The sequence below is a fragment of the Podarcis cretensis genome (assembly GCF_951804945.1).
Source record: "Podarcis cretensis genome assembly, chromosome: 1".
NCBI lineage: Eukaryota > Metazoa > Chordata > Lepidosauria > Squamata > Lacertidae > Podarcis > Podarcis cretensis.
The window spans coordinates 70,817,092-70,840,332 of record NC_137170.1 but is presented as its reverse complement, the minus strand read 5'-3'; the positions used below and the strand labels follow the sequence as shown (position 1 = coordinate 70,840,332).

General features: G+C 38.3%; 1 protein-coding gene across 2 annotated transcripts in view; it reads right to left on the bottom strand.

The window, feature by feature from the left end:
• Window positions 1-23,241, bottom strand: part of SBF2 (SET binding factor 2) — a 221,121-nt gene that overhangs the window by 88,846 nt on the left and 109,034 nt on the right. For both annotated transcript variants that reach the window (XM_079965647.1, XM_079965648.1), the window contains exons 5-8: window positions 22,551-22,661; window positions 20,211-20,316; window positions 1,854-1,986; window positions 304-412 (exon numbers count right to left, since the gene is read on the bottom strand). In XM_079965647.1, coding sequence (XP_079821773.1) covers window positions 304-412; window positions 1,854-1,986; window positions 20,211-20,316; window positions 22,551-22,661 — 459 coding nt within the window. The remainder of the gene's footprint in view (window positions 1-303; window positions 413-1,853; window positions 1,987-20,210; window positions 20,317-22,550; window positions 22,662-23,241) is intronic.

Below are 23,241 nucleotides of genomic sequence, written 5' to 3'. Positions count from 1 at the left end.
TATGTAACCCGAGGTACCACTGTGCTGCAACAAATAAATATGTGCATTATCTAAAAAAATGGATGATAAATGTTAAATAGTAAACCATCTTTTGTGTTCTTCTATTTTGTATTTGAATACATTTATGTTTGTTTATGGGATGACTAACAATACATTTAAAACCATTTTATGTCGTTAATTTGCTTTATCCACTTGCTTGTTACAGTTCTTTTTATTATGAAGATGATCTACCTGAATTTTATGCTCAATAATTTCTCTGTATGGCAACGTAAGCAGGGATAAAACTTGGTTGAATATACTCACAAGTTCATGAATCTCGTTACGGAAGACAGAATGCACACCAATAATAAAGGGTGTGGGTGAGCTGAGAACTTCAAGCAGCTGTGCAGGGAGAATTGGAATGTATGGGTAACTGGGGGAAAAGTGAAGGGGAAAACTGTAGCAACTTGTTGAACATAACATATTACATGAAGTAGCTTTCTTATACTTACCATTTCCCATATATACACCTTTTAAATATTTTTTTTTAAATCACACACTATTTGCACTATAGCAGCAAACACACATTTATCTACAGAATCACTTGACTCAACCATTTAATCACTTGACTCAACCATTTAAAAATTACTTCCCACCCCAATATTATTTATCCATGAGTTACAGATAGAAAAATCTGATTTTTGGATTATCAATATTTAGACAGCAAGTATTCATTTAAAATGACTGTCAGTTCACTAGTTAAATCTGTATTTTACAGATAACCCTATGTAAATATATTTTAAACAATTATGGAATATAAAAGTTATTTCAATAATGTACAGTCTACTAATGTGAAAATTAACAATACAAACTAGGCAAATAATTTATGCTTATTTAAGCAGAAGGAATTCTGAAGATCTGTTAATGGTAATAAGTTGTACCTAGACGAGGTTCATGGCCTTCATAAGTAGTTAGTTATCACCCTGGGTGTTCCCACAGCCACAAATCTAGGATGTTGCTGAAGCATATTGTGGGCACTCCAGCTATGAATGTTGTTATGCACAAATAATAAAATCTGATAAAGTTGCATCTGATAAAGTGGATTGTAGTCCATGAAGGATTAAGTTGTAATAAATTTTGTGAGCCTTCAAGAGTGCAATGAGGCTCTTGTTGTTTTTGCTGCAGCAGACTAACAGAGCTACCCCTTTGGAAACACAGTATGAGTGTAACACCAACACACTAACCACGATAGTGTCTGTCCACTTCAGATAGATCTGAACAGATTTAAAATAACAGATTTAAAATAAGACCAACCCTTCCTGGAACTGGGAGGCAGAGAGAGACAACCAGTGAAAGTTGAAATATGTTTAAGCATTTTCAGCACACCAAGTTTCCCCAATGTGCTAAGGTCTACATTGGCTTTAAACCAGATTACATGAGAATCTAATATAAGCTTGTATTTCTGGAGTTCAAAATCTTAGAAATTTTGAGTATTACATTCTTTAAACACTGTTGTTAATTTGGCTTTTGACTGCAAAATATAATGCATTTTACTGTTTTCCATGTAACAAAATGTATGAATATAACCTGATACAGCTACCAACCTCTTTTGAACAATATATCTGAAAATACGTTTTTCAATTAGGATTCTAATTTTGAATTTCTGAATTTCAGTTCTGATGCTAACTATTAGATGAGAATAGATCTCAATGCTTTGAAATGTATTAAAAGGAAATAAGTTGAATGAGTTGCATGCAGTAACATAATCTTCTGTAAAAATGTCTAATATCTAATTAGAGGGAGTCCATGTGAAAAACTCACACCAATATGGATTTGGTGTTCCTCAATGCCAAGAGTTGCACAAAAGAGCTTACCTATATTTGAGAGGAAACATTAAAGATTCAAGCGCTCTACTGGCATCGCTCAGTCTTTGGAAACTTGCAGAATGAAAGAGGACCTTATTTTCTGTAAGAACTGCGCAGAACAGACTCAGCACATTTTGAATTCCTTTATAAAAAAAACACAAATTTTAGGAGATAGAAATGCACTGCCAAATAAAAGTTAAAATGAAGTAACTAACATTTTTGGAGTCACTTTAGGAAAATCTGTGGTAAGAATATAATGTGCTACATCTTGGGGATTTTCTCTTTTCCATGATACTCAAGTTTTGTTTGTTTGTTTCTTTTATTTTAAGGCTGGCCCGCTCCTCTATGATTATTTCCCTATGGTTGGAATATTTTGTGTTAGATGTCTTTCAGGATATTTGATCCTATTTTCCTAACAGTGCTCAATAGTGACCTGAAATGGCATTTTGTACAAGTGGTTAACTTATCAACCAAGCTTAATGTATCAACCTTTACATAACGGGTCTCTGAATACATTAGGTTGTTGTTGTCAGCGGAAGAACAGAAAATGTCTACTAGAAGTTATCTGTAAAGTATAAACTGAAAGTTTTAAGTCTGAACAGAAGCCAACACAGGTTATGCAAGCGACTGTAAAAGATTAGCTGGCTGTAAAATCTAAACAACTCTCGCATTAATTGAGTTAATGAATCAAATGGTACCAAAAAAAGACAGACAATAACTTATTCCAGACATAAACAGTATACCAATGCAATGTCTAAACATTTTAATGCCCGGGGGCCAGCCCTACTATTTGGAAAAGGGAGGCAAAGATCTCAAGCAGCAGCTTGTTTTAGGCACCTTGCTCAGTCACTCCTCCTAAGCCTGCCCCCCACCCATCCTCCTCTGCTGCAGATTGGAGCTATGTGTGCTACATGCATGTCATACACCCTCTAAACTAGCCAGCTGCACAAGGAGGACATTATTGAATTGTTAGCCTTGAAGTAAGTTTCAATTGTCAGTCCAGTCTGCTGCTGTACAGGAGGGTGGGTGGGGAGGAAGAAACACATATTGTCCTTTGCCTCAGGCAGCAAAATGTTTTGGGCCTGCCCTGTTAAAGAATGTACTACTACGTTATGTGCTAGATTTGTTTTATTTTTAGAAACTGCAAGTTGCGGTGAGAGTGAAGTGCATAACTTGCAACATGTGGTAGCTGTTAGGTGCCATCATATTTGGAAACACTTCCTCGACGACGGAATTCTGAAGATATTTTATGTGGGATTATTGGTTTGTTGTTCTTATTTTTACTATATATTTTGTGGTTTTATATATTGTGAACTGCCCTAAGATCTGCGGATGGGGGGTGGTATACAAATTTAATAACTAACTAACTAATGTACTAACGTCACATAAGTTTTTGCAAAATTACTTGCAATAACCTGCTTAGGTCTTAAGTGTCAATGACCTTTTAAGGATCCATTTATAGATTAAAATGCTTACAAGTACTACAATGCTATGGCTTGGAATTCAGACTTTATTCCCACTGGCAAGAGCATCACTGGAGAGGAATTTCACCCATGTGATACTCCTGCTATTGGGAGACAATTTCTGCAGATTCCACCCTCCCCCTACAGTGCCTGCAACTTTAAGGGGTCTAAATTTGGAGAGAAAAATTCTGCTCTTCGGTGCACATCCCTGTGTATATCCCAGTGCATTTAGCTGTTAACCAGAAGGTTGGTGGTTTGAGCTGACCCAGGGACAGCTGTGGGCAGGATTCCTGCATTGCAGGGGGTTGAACTAGATGGCCTTCGTGGTCCTTTCCAACTCTGCAATCTTATGATTCTATGAAGAGAATTCCCCCGCTCCCCATCATTGAAACTGTAAATTGTGCAGTCAGTCACTCACACAGCCTAAAACAACTGGGCTTGAGGAAAGCTAAATGCCTTACATGGGGCAGCTTCTATCTTCTTGGGACCGCAGGCTAAACAGAAGCAGCTGACTTGTCAGTCAGCTTGTCAGTCCTCACTGGCTGAGGACCTCTGCCTACATTCTCTACTAGAGCTGATACTGACTGTCAGCATGATGGCAACATGGGATTTCTGGAGATTTGAGGGAAGTAGTATGTGCTTTTTTAACCCACAAGTTTCTTGCATACTTTGGGTGTCATTCTCCACCACCTCCCCTGGTATGCAGGAAATAGCCCCTGACCTGTTGTTTCCCCTGTTTTTTCTCTTGCAGTATGCAAAAACTATTTTACTGAAAGGAGCAAAAGCAAGCAGTGGGGGAAAGTTTGTTTTTTTTTTAATTACGTGACAGCAATGCATGGCAAAAGATTATGACAAATGAAAGGGTTTGAAAGAAATGGTTTACTTCTAATGCTTTAGCTGCTCAAGAGACTATTAACCCAGATCAACATTTTCCCTTTAAAATCATTCTTATGCACAGGGTTGAATTAGAAGACATACATTGCTTCAACAGATCTTATTTCTATTATAATGCACTCTGGTGATGTTTAAATAAACAGATAATTATAATAATTCTGTTTATGCCAGCCACACTTATCAGTGCCAAAGATAATTTAAAAGAGCTATATGGGCAGCATAGATAGGTCCTTGCACCCAAGAAACATATGATCTAAAATAGACAGTGAAGAAACAATTGAGGGAAGGGAAGACCAGAAAAGGAAGTGAAGAATGAGCACAAATGCCATTACAAGTGAGCAGAGAAACCAAAGGCTATGCAGAAAAAAATGGTTCTGGTAGAGAGAGGTGGGCATGATATACAGCAATCAAAGCAATACACAGTAGCAAAATCACCAAATACCAACCAATTGCACTGGATATACATTTGTGAGCTGCATTCAGTACTCTCAATACAGATACAGCTCCCCAGCATTCCTCTTCTCACTTGGAAGTCTGTTAGCTCACATTCTGCACCCCCACTCTGGTTACTCCAATCTCTCACCTAGAAAAAAGCCTATCCACAACTCGGAGTGGATGGGTGCATGCCCTTGCCCTAAATACATCCTGGTCCGAAATTAGTGGCCTACCACCTCCAAATGAGTAGGCTCCCCCCCCCCCGAAACCTGCCATAGCTGGGGCAAATTCTTGCTCTTTACAAGTAGAGCTAGATGGCTAAATCTTCTGGCTCTCAAACAGGCTGCAGTTCTGCAGGTGGAGGTGTAGCAGAAGTGCTGAGGAGCCTACCCTAAATGTGAGTAAAATAAGTGAATCAATGGCAACCACAAACTTTCAGATTCAGTCATTCCTTAATTTTCTTTCTAGAGGTTTTACAGCTCATAAGGCAGGCTCATGATATATCACATTCTGCAAGTAGCTTCCTCTGTAACTCAAAATTGCAGTTGGGGTGAGTAAGCATTTTTCTACCTGCAGGAATTTGTTCTTGGAAGCAAGTAAATATGTTCCATAAGTTTTTCATTTAAACTAATGAAGGGCTTGAGTATATGGTTTCAGCTGTACAAGATCTGGAGTTCATCAATTTCGCCTTCATCACTTGGTGACATTGCAAAAAAACAAAAACCACACACTGAACATGTTACTATTTAGAAGCCAACATTTTACAGAGTTCAAAGACGACAGAGTATGTGAAAGCCAAACAATCCCTACAACACTACACATTTTTTTAAAAGAAAGCATGTACGGTATTAAAACACTGAAAGTGTGCTGATCACTAGTATAACTTCCTTTATTTTCTACATAAATAAATGCATCATGCAAATTTTGACAGTTTCTTTGCTTTCGACAGAACTTTTACAATTACCAAAAATTACAGCTTTTTGCATCCCTATAGATGAAATATATCCATGTATATACAACTCTGATCAACAAGTCGTACAAATCATGCCCACTTCAGCTGCAGCTAACACCTACATGTATTCTGCCCAATACCAAACTGGCTGCTGCTTTAAAAGTAGAACTGTTAGACCGTGGGGTTTTTTGCTAGCAGAGCTTTTAAATCTGTGGTTGACCCAGATAAAATGGGACAGTTGAAGGGTAAGATAAATTGTATTTTATTTTTTAAATCACAAAGCCTGAGTAGAGGGTTATATATTCAGACAATTGGGATCAGTTTCACAAACTTTGGATGCCAGATTGTGACTGGGTTGTTGTTCATGTAATTTAACTCTTCACTTCTGACCACTGCTACAATGGTCTTTAAAAATTACTTATGTTCAGATTATCTAAAGCCACTATTTTGGAAAGCGGTTTGTCTGTCCGTCTGTTCTCTATAGGTCTGGATGCCTCTTAAGATATGATTACCAAACCTGGCATGAAGATTCCTGATGTGGGGGTGGCGGTTTTCATTGACTTTGGAACATTCGCTGCCATTGAACCAAAATGGTGGACTGAAACACAACTTCGAAATGACTTTGTCCAATTTGGTGTTAAATGTCCAAACTACATTAATCTGTACACCTCTGAAGAAACTATCAGCCAGTTTTATGTGACTTTGCCAAATTGGGTGTGACAGTTCCAAGTAGTGGCAATTCGGCTGGCTTTGAAAATATCATTGCTCAATTTGGCATGACGGTTGCCAAGATGGAACCCTCTTTGTCTATATTTGGATGCTAGTTATCATGCAGAATCAAGACAGCAGACCAAACCTAATTAAACATTAGCATACCCACACTTGGTGTGTTTGCGTGCAGCCCGAAAACTCACAAATTACTCTATCCATATAAAAATCACAATATTTTCTGGTTTCTTTGACTTTATAGGCAGTGCAAGGCACTTCCTACTACTTACATATATAGTATTTGATAGTACATGGGAGTAGATGTTCTCCACCACAGTACACAAACAAAACAGATAAGCTTCAGATTTTTTTATATATTTATAAAAAAAATGCTTATAAATGCATTTTTTTAAAATTTAAGCCACAACTGATTTAATTAAAATCATGAATATAAACAACTTTATATTTTGTCAATTAAACAGTATAGACACTTTATTAAATAAAATAAATATAATTGGGTGTATTTTTATTTAGAGGTGTATATTTTGAGAGTAATAGTCTACATATGCCTGAGGGGCCTATAAAGGTAGGCTTTAGAAAAACAGTTTTCTAAGCTCTTGATGTCTGCAAAACAAAAAACACATGGGAGCTGATAATAATAATAATAATAATTTTTTATTTATACCCCGCCCTCCCCAGCCAAGGCCGGGCTCAGAGCGGCTTACAAGCAAAATAAAAACAAGATGAATGATTACAACTGATGACTGCAATCCTATACTCATCTGCCCAGGTATAAGCCCTACTAAATCCAAAGGGGCTTTCTTCCAAGTAAACATGTATAAGATTGTCCTGTAAACTGAGCTACAGAATATATTCAAATATTCTGCATTTTTAAAGGAGCCTACATCTGCTATTGTAAGTCCTAAGAGCTAAATGTAATAACTGTTTACTTCTCTTCCTTCCTTAAACAAGTCAATGAAATAAACAAGCAAAAGGTCCTTTTCAGCTCCTGAATGATAACTTATTGCAACAGCAACTTCTGAAGACAGATCAGTGTTGCTTCCTGGTGCTGGAAGGCAGAACTATATTTGTTGGTAACCTTGAACTTCAAGGTACATCCGTGACACTGACTAGCCAGGGCACAAACAGACTAGACAACACAAAAACATATCAACAATCTTTCTCATGTTGATTATTACAGATTAAGATTCCATAGTCAAGCATACATCCTGTTGAACATTATCCATATGCTGGAAATTTTTGAACAGAGGTTTCCTGACTGACCTTCACTGTTTTCAAGTATTTGAAATGATATGTAATTTGCACTAAAATATCTGACTTCCTACTTTTAAAAAATACAATCAATCAGCCTGCTTCCTGTTGTTCTTTTTAAGAAAATGATTTAAGAGACACGCATGCACACAAAAGTGCATAGTTCATTGTTCAAACTATTACAATATTATTCCATGGTACAATGTTTCAGAAGTCTAAAAACATCGCCTGTAAGATGCTTAAATAAAATGAGCAATTATAGACAATGGATTAGGGTATTTACCAAGATCAATAAATTCTCTAACCAATATGATGCAACAGGTTCCGGGCTCTTAGAATAGGTTATAATTAAAAGCTTAGCAAAAGAAATAATCTGTAACCGAGTGAGACTAATCCACAAAAATGGGTCAACAACTTCGAGAAGGCTTTTCTGAAAGATTATGGTGGTTGGCACAGCCCAGTACAGAAGTTGTAAAAGTTTTATAATGCAACATCTTAATAGGAATGGGAAACAGGCTTGATTAAGAGACAGTTTAAAGTGGAAGAGACATTTTGAAATATTATTCCAAGAAAATTGGTACATCTACCTAGTAAACTGACAGTAATTTTAGGAAGTAGAAACAAACTCAAATGATATTAGTTCATTGTTTATTTTGGGTGCTTAATATAATACAAAGAATTTAATTACTCTCTAGATTTACTGAATTCAGCATTAATAACAATACTCAGTTCAAACCAGAAACTCAGCACTGCTCAGGACTCAGCAAAGGCCACACATGTATGAACCCTGATACTCTAAATGAAAAGGAGATAAATGTTAAAAATCAGGAACTGTCAGTACCTATATATTGGCAAAACAGACTTTATGTGAGCATAGAACAGTAAACATAGAAAGGAGGTGGGCATTCTGAGTATTCTGGGGTGCGGCTTTCATCTTGCTTCAGGCCGAGGGAGCCGGCGTTGGTCCAGAGACACCTTTCTGGGTCATGTGGCCAGCATGACTAAACTGCTTCTGGTGCAACGGGACACTGTGATGAGTGCCAGAGCGCATGGAAACGCTGTTTACTTTCCCACCGCAGTGGTACCTATTTATCTACTTGCACTGGTATGTTTTTGAACTGCTAGGTTGGCAGGAATTATTTTCTATCTCATAGCTTTTTGCCTGGTGTAAAGTTACATATATATAGTTTTTGGAAGAAACAGGGCAAATACTATAAAAGTATTTGGCCATCAGGTTACTCTGAAAGAACATCTTAAAGGTATTAACCTGAAGGAGCGTCTCCACCCCCATCGTTCAGCCCGGACACTGAGGTCCAGCTCCGAGGACCTTCTGGCGGTTCCCTCACTGCGAGAAGTGAGGTTGCAGGGAACCAGGCAGAGGACCTTCTTGGCAGTGGCGCCCACCCTGTGGAACACCCTTCCATCGGATGTCAAGGAAATAAACAACTGACTTTTAGAAGACATCTGAAGGCAGCCCTGTGTAGGGAAGTTTTTTATGTTGGATGTTTTATCGTGTTTTTAATATTCTGTTGGGAGCCGCCAAGAGTGGCTGGGGAAACCCAGCCAGATGGGTGGGGTATAAATAATAATAATAATAATAATAATAATAATAATAATAATAATAATAATAAAATAAAAAAACACAACTTCAGTTTAAAGATAATAATGTGAGAAAGTTAAAAATATGAAAAGTTGTAACAGGCCCAGGACAAATGCTGCAAGGTACTATTTAGGCCTGTTTACATTCACAAATCCCTTTGAGTCATGGATGGATACAGAAGCAGCATACAGATACAATTGCTTTCAGTCTTCATTCACTAAGTTTTTACATAGCTTCTCTGTGTCCCCACCTTTCATACCCATTTATCCCCACAGCTCTTTTTTTAAAAAATAAAAAACTGTACTTTATTTATTAAATTTGTTAGTAGCTTTACCTTTCCCAAGGCAACAGAAAGTGACTTACAACCAAGTCTCACAGAACTGGCTGATAGAACACGAATAATTTCTCTGCTTAGGATATGCATTCTAACCAGTTATCTTCCTCCACACCAAGTATCCCCTATTTCTAATTAGATCACAATACCATCACCATCATTATTAAATATCTTATATACATTCCCAGCAAAGTAGTAAGAGGATAGTGGAAGACTGAGCTGGAACAACCAGGTGGCATGTTGAGTTACGGAAAAGCTAAGCAGAATGTGGGACAATGAAGGGAAGTTTTGACAGCTGCTTCCTCTGCTATACATTTTTATGGCTAAAAAGAGTCCAAGATTACTGTACTCTGTAAGTCTGACAATATAACAGCATATGGATATGTATTTGTTAACTGAATGAAATGTTCCAGTGATCCAGCAACTACTATGCTAATATATTAGCATATAGCTTACCATATTGGCCCAATTATAGGCCGCACCTGAATATAAGCCACACATTTAAAAGTTGGGGGTGGGGAGAAAAAAAGATAATACCCGAATATAAGCTGCTCCCTTCCTCACTTTCTTCCGTCCTGGCCTTCCGGGAGAGAATGGGGGAACTACGTGCAGGGCAGGCACCACTTCACCGCGCTCCTGGTGTTGTTTGGCCTGCACTCCTAGCTGTGTAAATGGGTGGGGGGAGCCATGTTATGTTGCCGGCAGCCTTTCCCCTTCCTCGCTCTCTCCTTTTCTGGCCTTGGGGGAGAGGATGGGGGACTATGCGTGGGACGGGCACCACTTTGCCACGCTCCTGGTACTGTTTGCCCCGTGCTCCTGGCTGCATACTGGATTATTTTTGTAAGCTCGCAAATATAAGCCACACTTTAACTTTTCACAGTTGGAATTTGGGGGGTGGGGGGAAGTGCAGCTTATATTCGGGCCAATACGGTATATGTTTATGGGTCAAAGTATGGGGTGACAGCTCAGCTTCAAGAGGCCTGGTTATGGATCAGAAATTCTTTTAATTGCCTTGGTGGGTGAACTGAACATGAGAAGTGCACCCATTAGTTCCATTGGATCTCTACAGCTTTTGATGCAATTAGTGTGGAAACACTAATTGAGGGGATGAGAAAATACCCTTGCATATTAGTTTGAGAACATGTCCACCTGTGCAAACAGACAACATTGACTCTAGATGATAGTATTGTGCAAAAGTGTGTACAACTGCCAGCTGCTATGTTCAAAGAAGCATGGGGGGGGGGGAAATCGCCCATGCGTGTTTCAAAGGCTATGTGTATAAACATACAGCCTCAATTGTTTGTAGCTTCCACCACTATACAGTGGTACCTCAGGTTAAGAACTTAATTCGTTCTGGAGGTCCATTTTTAACCTGAAACTGTTCTTAACCTGAAGCACCACTTTAACTGATGGGGCCTCCTGCTGCCGCCACGCCGCAATTTCTGCTCTCATCCTGAAGCAAAATTCTTAACCTGAGGTACTATTTATGGGTTAGCGGAGTTTGTAACCTGAAGCATCTGTAACCTGAAGTACCACTGTATGAAAAGTAAAGCACTTTTAGAGATTTCCGGGTTAGCGCCTCCGGCAATGGCGGAATTCCTCTGATCGGGAAGAACTTGCTCTGTGGAATTCAGGGTCTGGCTGCCACGGCGAAGGCGGAGACCCACTAAAAATCGCAGGCGGGAGAAGCCTGTGAACGTGGGATTCGGCTGGCACCTTTTGCGCCTCCCCTACTCACAGGGATACCCGGTTTTGGGGATCCGGAGCGATGTGGGGTGAGTGGCGCGGTGCTTCGAATTGACTGCTTCTTTCACGGAGTGAAGCCGCATTGCTGTTGCCAGAGAGCGCTGACTTTTTCCTGTGGACAATTTGATTCTAAACAACTACCCGTGAGTAGAACGGAAAATTGGATTTTTAAACGTCTTAATTTGGCACCGAAACGGGGAGGTTTCAAACAGGAAGTCCGCCTTCCCCTTTTGTAAATAGATTGAAGCAAAGGATTTGCAAGCTAAAGTCTTGGAAAGTCCTATGTAAAGGATTAAACTTCCATCGGCTAAAATCATTAAACCCCCCTTGGAGGCAGGAGAAGAGGGGGGAAATTTTGGATCACGTAAGCCTGCAGGAGAGAGTGAAGAAAGTTGGATTACCACCACTCTGAACCTGGAAATGGACTGCTAGTAAGACTGACGTTTTTGGGAAAGTTCACTGACTGACAGTTAGTTAAATAAGAGAAATATATTGCTTTCACTGTCTCCTTCTGTGTTTAAAAAGGAGTAAAAGTAGCTGAAAATTGAAACTAATTTTACTGTTTGAACTGTGCTGAAAAGGATTGATACAAACAGAAATTGTTTCCCTCTAGAGGGAGCCTTTAAAATTGTTACAAGAGTTGGGCTGGTGGAATCTGCAGCTGCAAGAGAAAACCATGAGATTGAACTTGGATTGCTTGAGAATGTCGACAGAAGAAGCCTTAGTGATTGCACTATGCAAGATAAGTGAGTCATTGGAACAGCTCCACAAGAAGACGGATGTGATGAATATTAAAATTGATATTTTGGGACAAAAAGTGACTAATTTGGGACAAAAAGTGAACATCTACACAGAAACTATTCAGGAACCGATACAGGAATCTACTTTGACATGCCAAATGGTGGAGAAAGCGAGGGAGAAAGTTGTGGTTGTTGAACCTAAAGTAATACAAGTGGAGAGGGAGAGACCCCCAGCCTTACAGAGGCAATTTGATGACTACAAGTTGTTGCCCTCTATGATTGAATTCAGAGAAAGTCAAATTGGAACCCTGCTTGGACTGGAGAAGGAAAGTTGGATAGATCACCTCATGCAGGGATTTACTGACCTTTGGGATCTGAACCTGGGTCAGGAGGAAATTGGAGTTGTGGGGACCTGCAGATTTGGAGGGACTTTGAAACACGTCCTGAAATATTTTTTGGATTTTAGTTTTAACCACGGAGATGTGGATGACATGTCGAGAAGGAATAAAAACATTGTTAGGTTGGAGCTCCCCCGAGACCTACTCTTCAGCATCAAAGAAAGGAAATTAAGAACAAGATCAGCAGAAGACAAAGTAAAGTGTATGTATAAATATGAAGAAGATTTGCAGAAGGGACCAGGAAAAGAGTTAAGAGCCTCGGACAGAAGATCACCAGGTTGATGGACTATATGGAATTGACGGAAATTACTGGCAGAATCCGAGACCAGGGAGAAGAGACGGTGGAAGAAGATTGGAAAAAGTTTAAAGTTTATTTATAGAAATAGGGTAAAATTAATGAGTGTTAGAAAAATGTTGGAATGAAATTATATGGCCTTAGTAGAAGTGTTATAAGGAGTTAAGTATAAATAAGTATTATAGTATTAATGGAAATAAGGTTAAAATAAGTTAAGATATTTATATGACAGAAAATAGTTAAAGATGGAAAGGATTTGCTGAAACAATTAATAGAAGTGGAATACAAAAAGGGAGGTGAGAGGAAGTCGATGAAACAAGGGAAAGATAAGGCATTGAAATGGTATGATGTATGTTTTTAAATTGTTTTTGTTCTGTTTTGTTTAGTTTAATGCGTTAATGTTGTGTGGTGTATTGTTTATATATTGTATTGTGGTTTTTCCCCCCTTTGTTTTTTTCTTCTTTTTTCTCCTTTTCTTTCTCTTCTTGTTTGTAAGGTTTAAAAGTAATAAATATTATTTAAAAAAAGAAAAGTAAAGCACTTTTAGAAAAAGGAGGAGTCCTGATAGATACAGCACTTCATCAGTGTTTGTATTTGCCCATTCTGGATGTACTTTTTATTTGCATTCTTTGTAACTGTTTTTCAGAATAATCAAGCCTTCAAGTTGCTGAAGGTTGCTTGGCAATTCATATCTAATAGGTCACTGGTAGGTTGACATCCTGTAATAAACATGATCTGGGGTGGCCTTCAGACATATCAAGTGTAATATTCTAGTTGTTGTGGTCATAACATCCTGAAACCTTTGATAGAGCAAAAGCAGATGGGTGATGCAGCACTACCAAATGTCACACAGACTCTCAGATGCCATGTGTACTCTAAGCCTGTGTGCCACAAAAATGTATGGCATATTGGCTGAGTGTGAAAGCAACTCACTCAGAGAAAGCAACTGCTTTGAAAACTATCAAGTTAAATTTTCAAAGTTCATTATACAGCTAACACTACTGCCAGAGACACTTATGCTTTGAACTTCAAAATTTAAGATAGCTGTTTATTCTGTATGCATAAATTAAAATTACTACTTTAAAAAGTACTGAATATTTGCAATAGTCCAGTACTGAAGTTGCGAATTCCAGTAATCATGAACTGTGGGCATTCAAACAGAGATTCTCATCCTCTTTTGCGACAAGAAATTAAAAGTTAAACTTGTAATTATTTCAGACTTGTAAAATTACTGCTACATTTGTTTTGTGTGTGTACATATGTGTTCAGTTCCAACTCTCCTTTCCTCCTCTAAATCACTTGCTTTCTCAGGCCAAAACACCTAGGCCACTAAGTATATTTAGAAGTGAGATGCACAGCTCTGAATCCTATGGTTAGCAGTTTATTTAGGGAGATATTGGCCCAAGCAGCACGTTACTACAGTACATAGTAAAATAAATAAAAATAAACTGTTTATAATATTCAAAGAAAAGGCTCAGCAAATAAATAATGAGAACTAGCTTCATAAGCATTTGTTAATTAAAATGTTAACCTGCCCTTCTTGCCAAAGGACCCCAGAGCAACAAGATTTGTGAACTTTCCAGAAGTTTGAAGAATTAATATATCAGGGAGCAACTGCATCTGCTCTGGGTTCATCCATGTTCAGACAGCAACACATCAAATTCAAATTATAGCTGCAAGTTCAGGAATAGATACTTGGTTATTTTTAGCTGACTTTGCTGTGGTTTCCTCAAGTGTGTACATGAGTGTTTTACAGACACTTATCTGTTGTTTATGCATTATGTATTTGCCAAGAAACACTGTTAGGTCTGCAATATATACACTTGCCATGTAATTTTCAAAGTGGTCCTTTGTCTTTCAGCAGTCTGCTCCTAATCTAGATGCAGAAAATAACTGTCCATGGAACTATGCCAGCTATTTTTAAATTTTAGTTAATATTACTAGATGTAAATGATACCATATGTTAACATTTTTTTGTTCAGATGTATATTTGTTGATCTTAGTAGACTTAGAACAATAAAATTTAGAGTTGGAAGGGACTCTAAGGATCATCTAGTCCAACCCCCCTGCAATGCAGGAATATGCAGCTATCCAATATGGGGATCAAATCTGCAACCTTGGCATCATCAGCACCACGCTTTAACAGACTGAACTATCCATCCTGACTTTCAACTTTTGTAATAAGCTGCTTGCAGCTCCACAGCCCAGTCTGAATTCATAAAGCAACTCAGGCCTTTAATTATGGTGATCTTGACAGACCAGTAAAAAATACAAACTGAACCTAGTGAGAGAAGTTATAGTTGTAAGCCAGTCCTGATGGCTGCAGTTCCAATGTAGGCCTGAAGGTTTCCATATGAATGATAGCAGTTCCACCCCACTTACACACCTCTAGTCAACATGACCCACAATAGGGTTAGTAATTCTGGACAATTTATTATTTTTCAGATGGACCCATATAGTTGACTGCAGCTGAAAAAAATTCTGGAAAATGGGATTCTCCCTCTAGGCATGATTTTAACTGAAACCAAGTTTAAAAATAGGTTATTTGATTTCATTGCTCAAGTAAAGCTCTTAAAAGTGATATCACTTTCAATATCTGGGGAATAATAAGTCTGCCTCTTGTCAATTTATCATAAACAGATATCTTAAAATAAAGCCTATTTTTAAAATTATGTTTCATTCTTTCATGGATTACTAATGATTCAAACTATTTTGGACTATTGCCCTCAAATGTAGGTTGGTGCCCTGGATATTTGTCTGTTCAGAGACAATGTGTCCTGGGTGGTGTTACACAGCCTTCCTTTTTCTGGAAAGGGGGTTTGGGTGGGTTACACATCACCATTGCACAATGTTTCTCTAAATAATATAGCCAAAGTAAAAAATGATGAATTTGTTTTGTAATTGTTGACTACTCTGTATTTGGTAAACATATGGGAACAATTTGTTAAAAACAGCTCATGTCTGTGCAAATGCAGCTCTAGTAACATGTTTCAACGTTTATTTTAGGTTTGTTCTCTCATAACTATTGCTTTCCATAGGACACATTTAATATGTAAAGAATGCACTGCGACATTCAGAAAAATACTAGTTGCCTTTATAGAGGACTAGTTGCTAATAAATTTGTTTGCCATTAAGGGGTGAGAAACAATTATTGCTTTAATCTTATTTTTTTAGAATTGTGGTTGGTGGAAGCAGAGATTTAAGCAACTACGTGCCTCTTTATTTCACAGAGGAAGTAGCTGCACTAGGGTGGTTGGGTATAACTAACTTGCTGCAAAACTGCTCTATATTTAGATTACAGGCCTTAATTTAGAACAAAGAAAGAATAGAATGAAGATCCCACCATTCCATGCCAAGCCTTCCAGACTAATGTAACTATTCATCTGTCTGCATGCAAAAGACTAGAAAAAATGATGCAGAAATGTTATAAAAAAACTAGTTATTAATCCAGTGTGTTTTTTATCAATTTCAAATAAATGACCTTTAGTACATTAACATCTGAATAGAATTAAACATAATCAGAGTTGAAAGTTGGTCTGAGTTTAAACAGATTATTTTATAAAAGGCATGAAGGATATATTGAGGCTTAAATAAACAGAGATCATATAATACAGCCCAAGACAACCATATTTTGTTAATTATAGCTATTCCTACACTATTATGTCTGAGAAAATTGAATTAATGTTTTCTCAGAACTAGGGGCTCATAGAACACTCTCTATAGTTTGCTCACTTTTCAATATTCTTTTACAGCTTTTTACAAAAGTAGTCATGGAGGGCCAAACAGATCCTGAAAACGCCTAATTAGTTTGTGCCCTTTCACAACTCTTCAAAGCCACTGCCACTCCCTTTCATATCATCTGCACTTGTGCCATTTGAGTCAGTGATCCATAGAGTCATATTACCATACTGGATATTATGATGTCACAACAACAAATAAAGCACATTTACTTTCTGTAACATCCTTCCCAAAACTGGGACCTTCTAGATGTTTTGGTCACAACTCCCAGCATCCCTGTCCATTGGCCATGCTGGTTGCAGCTTATGGAAGTTGTGGTCCAAAGCATATTGAGTGCATCAGATTGGTGAAAACTGTCTGATACAGATCACATGGGTAATTCTAGCCAATCAGGGATCATTCTAATAACTGAACTCTTGCAGCTCTTTCAAAACCACTACCCCCAAATTATGGAAATGTGGGACCCTTCTGGCACTGATGAAGATTTTAACAACAAAACCCCCGCTTCCCATACATAAACATTTTTGCTCAGCTCTATTTGCATTTTTATTATCTGTGTTGACTTGTTTGGTTCCAAGGAGAGGGGAAAGCACAAATAATGTAACACTGTAATTAAGAATCCATATAGACAACTTGGCATAGAGGAATTCAAAGTAAAAATAAAGTTGGCAAGAAAGCAGGAGAGCAATGGATGGAAAATGTTAAGTGTACACACTAGTCACACTTTATCACAATCTAGAGGCTTGTTGAGGTGTAAACCCTTGTTTCACTTAACTCCTAACAAAAGCCAGGGATTCACTGCATTGTTTAGCTTCCCATGTCAACATCATATAAAATTGTAAGCAGGGCTTTTTTCCAGTATGAACTCACCGGAACTCAGTTCCGGTACCTCTCAGGTGAGCGCCATTGACATTCTAAGAGAACAAAGGAGGCGTACATGGTGAATTCTGGCACCTCTTTTTCTAGAAAAATAGCACTGATTGTAAGTAAAGTAAAATCCACCCAAATGTTGTTCTTCCTCAGCTGAAAAGCCAGGTTTCTTACATATGCATAATATTCAATAGGCTTCTAAGCCAATTCAGCAATATGTCCAGTACCTCTCCTAGATTACCAAAGGTGCTCTATAAATACTCAATTGCCTTTGTCCTCTACCTCCAAAACTATGAAATTTGTTGGGAGAGTTCCAGAAAAATGCCAGTGCTAGGCAACAATAATTCATTTGCATTCATTGAAAATCAATGATGATGAATTATGCAAAAGGGAGTCTAAGCCAAAAGTCTTTCCAAACATTCCACAGCATGGCTTTAGATAACGATACTCTACAATTTGCTTTGTCAGTATTGTGACCTGAGGGTAGCTAGTTTTCCAACTCCAACCACTTACATGAATTTTCTGTGGCTTGGGGTACATTCATGCTGTCTGAGAAACTTGTTTCAAAATTTTCCAGTCTTTCATTCCCACATAAGGCTTATTTTAACATTTGAAAGCAATCTGTAACAGAAGCAGAACCACGAGTAGGCTATGACAGAGTAAGCTAAACATCTTTCCTAAATTTAGTTTTTGTTGCAAATGGTCTGCTTAAAATTAGTGGACACTAAAATTTATGTTTTCACTGACCATGGAAAAGCTAATATGCTAACTTCTTCGCCATCACAATGAACTTCTTCAGTCTTCAACAGATGTGGATATATTCTTACCATAGAATTTTCTCAAGGGGAAAAAAGTATGTTTGTGCCAATGTTCTGGTTCCTGTGTAAGTGGCTCAAAAACTACAATGAAACGATAGTAAATTACTCATAAATGAGTTAGTGAATGTCCCAAACTTGTTACTCAGCACATTTTTGTACAAGTGAACAAAACATTCTGTAATACCTGTTTCATTCTGGGTTTTTACCTTAGACCGAGAACATTAAGTATAAGCTCTGTGGTTGGTCTACCAGTCCAAGGGCTTTCTTTTATACTATAAAGCAGCTGCTGGTGGATTCAGATTCAGCAGTGGGCAAGTGGGCTAGTGAAGGTAGAAAGGGGCATTTTAACTGTTTCTTTGCCAACATTTGTTTGCTTAAGATCATGCTGCTTTTTCACCTCTAGGAGTAAATATATTTAGATCTATATTTTTTACTCCTTAGGGAAAAGAGCAATGGAAGGGGGGGTGAGTAGACAAACAGCTGGAAATGCCAGACTTCTGCTCAATCTAAAGTCACCCACAGCTGCTTTGCACTATAAAAAGTTATATCATGGAACATGCTGTTCTACCATGACTCCAAGAACATGCATGGCTGTAGGAGTTGTTTGTTTGTTTTTTTACCCTGGGAGTAAAAAAAAACTCACCAGAAACCTCACAGCTTCTGTACTAAACACATATTTTTCTGTTAATTTACTACATAGCACACCAATGAAACTGTCATCAGCAAAAGTAGCAAAAGGGACTGTAACTCTGTAGCAGATTATACACTTGTCCCTGTTTCAATCCCTGATGTCTGTTGGTAGGACTGGGCAGTCTCCTGTATGAAACCCTGGAGAGGATGCCAACAATACTGAGGTAGAGGAGGAAACAGTCTGACTTGTTATAAGGCAGCTTCCTATGTACTGTTTAGTGTAAACATTCACTCACCCCTTGTAACTGTTTCTAGATTTGCGCTGAAACATCCAACTGAGTAAAGAAGGCTTTCAGGTGCACACGCCATAAGGATTATTTTTTCAGCAAGAGCTTGAGGGTTTTGGGGGAGTTAACCGCTGAGTGCTATTACAACTGCCACATGACTTTCCAATGAGATACAACAGAGGAAAATGTGCCCACAGAGTGCTTCTTTCTTGGTACTCTGCAGGGAGCTCTACTTGAAGGCACATCACACATCACAGCTATACTTCTGTTTTCCAAGGAACAGAGCAAAACCACAAGGTAAGCACATGTACCCTCCAGGTCCGGTGTCACTATGAACCTAGAAAGATAATTTTCCTGCCACTTAAGGCAACACTATACCTCAACTTTCATCCAGTAGATGGGAGTATATCTTAGCAAGGGGTTAAAGCTGACTCACTGCACAGTATATATGCCCCATGCAAGTACAAAAAATATTTAGCTTCATTTCTCAACAAGCTGTCATCCAAGTACTGTATCTTTCTTTGCATAGAGGAGCTGTTATGTATCTGTTATGTCTCTCCCAAAACCAGGCTTTACAGATTTGCTTCCATTGAAAACTTGGTACCTTGTGCATATTTCACCCTCCCTGTGTGCTGCATTTCTAATTTGTCCTTGTTTATTGCAATATGTTCACCATTGGGAATTAAATTGAAAAAAAAATGTTTAATACTTTGTTTAATTTCTCAGCTACAAAGAGATATTTTAAACTTTAGTTTAAAAAAACCAAAAGAAATATTAAGGTTGCACAGCAAAGAAACAAGCAGCTGAAGAAGAAAAAAGTACAGAAAGAAATATCACAAATTAGAGCTATAATATTATGGTATGACAGAAACACATCTACAAAGTGTGATAAATTCCTCAAGTCATTGTGATTTGTACTAGCTTCAGACTCATTTGTCTCAAGTGTGTGCACACATGCAGAGAGATACAGCAGTAAAGTACTAATCAAATTGGATACAGCTGCAAGAAACCCAGGTTACATTCAGATCATTAGGACATGTACAACTGTTCCAAAATACAGAAAAAGCAACATCTTGAGTTTTGAAACTCAAAACCAGCAAAAGTTACTATTGCATATGTGCAGTCAGTTTAGAAACAATGGCAAAATATAAATATAAAAATAATAATAACCCCAAAACAGACCTACCTAATTGTTGAAACAGAAGAGCCACACTGGTCCCTGTGACAGGAAGACTATCATGTAAAGGAGTTTGTATCAGTTGCCTGTCTCCTGCTCCCAAGGAAAACAGTTTCTGTAAAAATATATGTTAATACACTATTATTGCTTATGCAATATGAGGTGAGTTGTTTTTGCACCATTGTCATCAGATGTATATTAATTAAGTCAAACTGTTGTTTATGTGTTTACAATTGCATAATATTCAATATCCTACAATTTTGGGCCCCCAAACACGGTTGTCATGTTGCCAATATAGTTCTAGCAACTGCTGTGAGCGTAGTGAGCAAGCACTTGTCCCTCTCTTGCCACCAATCACTAACCGAGTGTTCTGTGAATCACAGAGAACACTGATGGGGTGGGGAGGTATCTCACTTATCCCTGGACTTTGCAGCATCATGAGTCTTTTACCAGGACTTATATTCTCCAAGAAGATAATGGACCCAATGGACTTTGGGGTGACTTAGCAGCAGCTGCAGGGAAGGGCTGGTCAAGATCAGGACCACAGAGTGTGGGGGAGGGAATTAACCCTTTCTCCCTGAGCCATAACCCCAATGAAAATCATTGTCATTGTTGACAACATCAGTTTCCCTCTACTGAAGAAAATAGCAGCTCAAGGGAGGATTGTTTTGGGACTGTGGAGGGTTAACACATACACTCATGTGGCACTATAGTATCAGGCTCCTGCAAGTCTGCTTTAAAAAAAAAAAAGAAAAAAGAAAAAGACTAACAAGCCACACTGAACGCAAAAAGGAATCCAAGAATTGGCTTTGTCTGTAAGACCATTTTCTCGTAATCTTGGTTGTAAGTCCATTTCCATATCCATAAAACATGAAAAAGAATGAAAGATCCCTGTTCATCCAAGCCAGGCAATCCACTGAGAATTGGAAAGGAAGAAACTAAACAAATGGAAGGAGTGTGGAAAATGGCTCTGTCAAGTCAAGTGGAGACAAGAGGGCCAGAAGTATACAGAGATTCATGCTTACTAAAGCAGGCTACAGGATAAGCTGCCTGAGAAAAAGCATAAAGCATTGCATCCAACACAGTAATTCCGTTTGCAAAATGACTTCCGCTAACACAACTTCCCATCCCTCTCCTTACCCTATGAACCCCTTGCACAGATGCACCAGATACACCAGAGGGTTCCCCCAAGATTTGGGAGGAGAAGGAGGACAAGTTCCACTGTGCAAGTGGAAGTCATTCTGCAAGCACAATTACTTCATTGGGTACTACTTGGAAAGGTGCCATATACTAGGTTTGACTGAGAGTCCATCTACTCTCAGTGGCAGCAGCTCTCCCATCACCTGCTACCTGATCGTTCTTTAGGCTAAGAATGTCAGGACTGCAAAGCATGTGCTCTAAAGAGAGGGTGTTGCGCAAGGACTGAAGCATGGGGGTTAAGAAAAAAATGTATATATGGTATATAGTGGATTGGTCAAATAGTCATTATGTCAGCGCTACCTTCAATGAGTATATAAACTACAGTAATGTACAAGCAGGAGTTGGGAATGAAGCTAACTAATGAGGAAATGGGAAAAATAAATTCTGGCTTCTTTTCTAGGTAACACACTACTCATTCTTCAGTACAGTTTACCAACTCAAAGTATGACAAGGACATTTCAGTGCCTCCCCCTCTTATCTGATCCAGGGTACTATCAGCAGAGTATGCTGGCAGTAGGGAAATGGAAAGGAAAAGGCTCTTGCTGATGGTATTCACCATCACACCCCACTTCTGAAATTTGCTATGGCAACTCAATTACCCTTGTCATGACAAAATCATCCATGCTTACATGTGAATTCTGTGCAGCTATTTTTCATCATAAGGCACAAATTACTAGTATGCAATAGAGCATGGTTTTCTTAAAACCTAATTTCATCATCATTGTATTTCATTGAAATCTGCATTATCATTGAAGACTATGTGGTAGGTCCACTGAAACAATGAACTACACCAGGACTGACTCAATAAAATCAAGTTCTGAGAACAGAAAAACTCCGCTCCCCAGTATCTCATGCAAACCAAGAAAAAACATAAAATACTGTATTTTGAAGCACTGGTAATAAAAAAGGTTGAATTCTACAGCAATGTTTCTGAATTCATACTATGCCGTGAAACATGCATTTGAAATGACAGAATTAACCCTTTGACCTTATGGTGGAATGGAATTCTCGCTCTCTTTAGAAGACGGGCCACTGGGACATACTCAACTGAACTATGGTCCTCTATTAAATCAAAATATTTAAAGAATTTATTTTTTGCTTTCTTCATAAATCAAATTAGCTGAATAAATACCCTTTTTTCCTATTTACCTGTGACCCTCCAGCAGCAGGGACAAAGCACGAACAGAGATTTGCAATGATACTCTCCAGCGAAACATGCAGGTTGTCCACATACACAGTGTAGACCAAGCCAAGGCAAGCCTAAAACAAGAAATAAAAACATATTACATTGCAACCTGGGGAAAAGATAATACTAATAATTATTGGAAAATATACATCTGTAGTATAAGGAATGCAATTTTGGAATATTTATACATGAAAAAAATATTTTGCTTAATTAAAGTGCAATGCTAAAATCTAAAGCTTTTGAGTTAGAACTATATAGCTTTATCAATAGTATGTTTCCGTAGTAGTAGTTTCAGGCCTGGTTTTAGAACTGAAACCATCTTGGTAACCATGACTGATCTTTATGAGCAGAGAGAAAAGAGAATGTTGTTTTGCCTCTACTTGTCAGCAGCTTTTGATGCAACTGAACATGGTGTTCTTCTGAAGCAACTCAAGGAGATGGGAGTTGGTGGTAATGTGTTACTTTAGTTCTGCCCTTACCTGCAGGGTTGCTACCAGACAGTTCTAGGAGATTGGTGCTTAGCACCATGGCTCTTGGACTGGGTCCCATAGGGCTGCCCCACAAGAGTCGATTCTGTTTCCTTTTTCTATTGAGCATCTATATTAAAGAGTTGGGAGCTCTCATCTGGGGGTTAGAGAGCACAGTTTCAGCAGC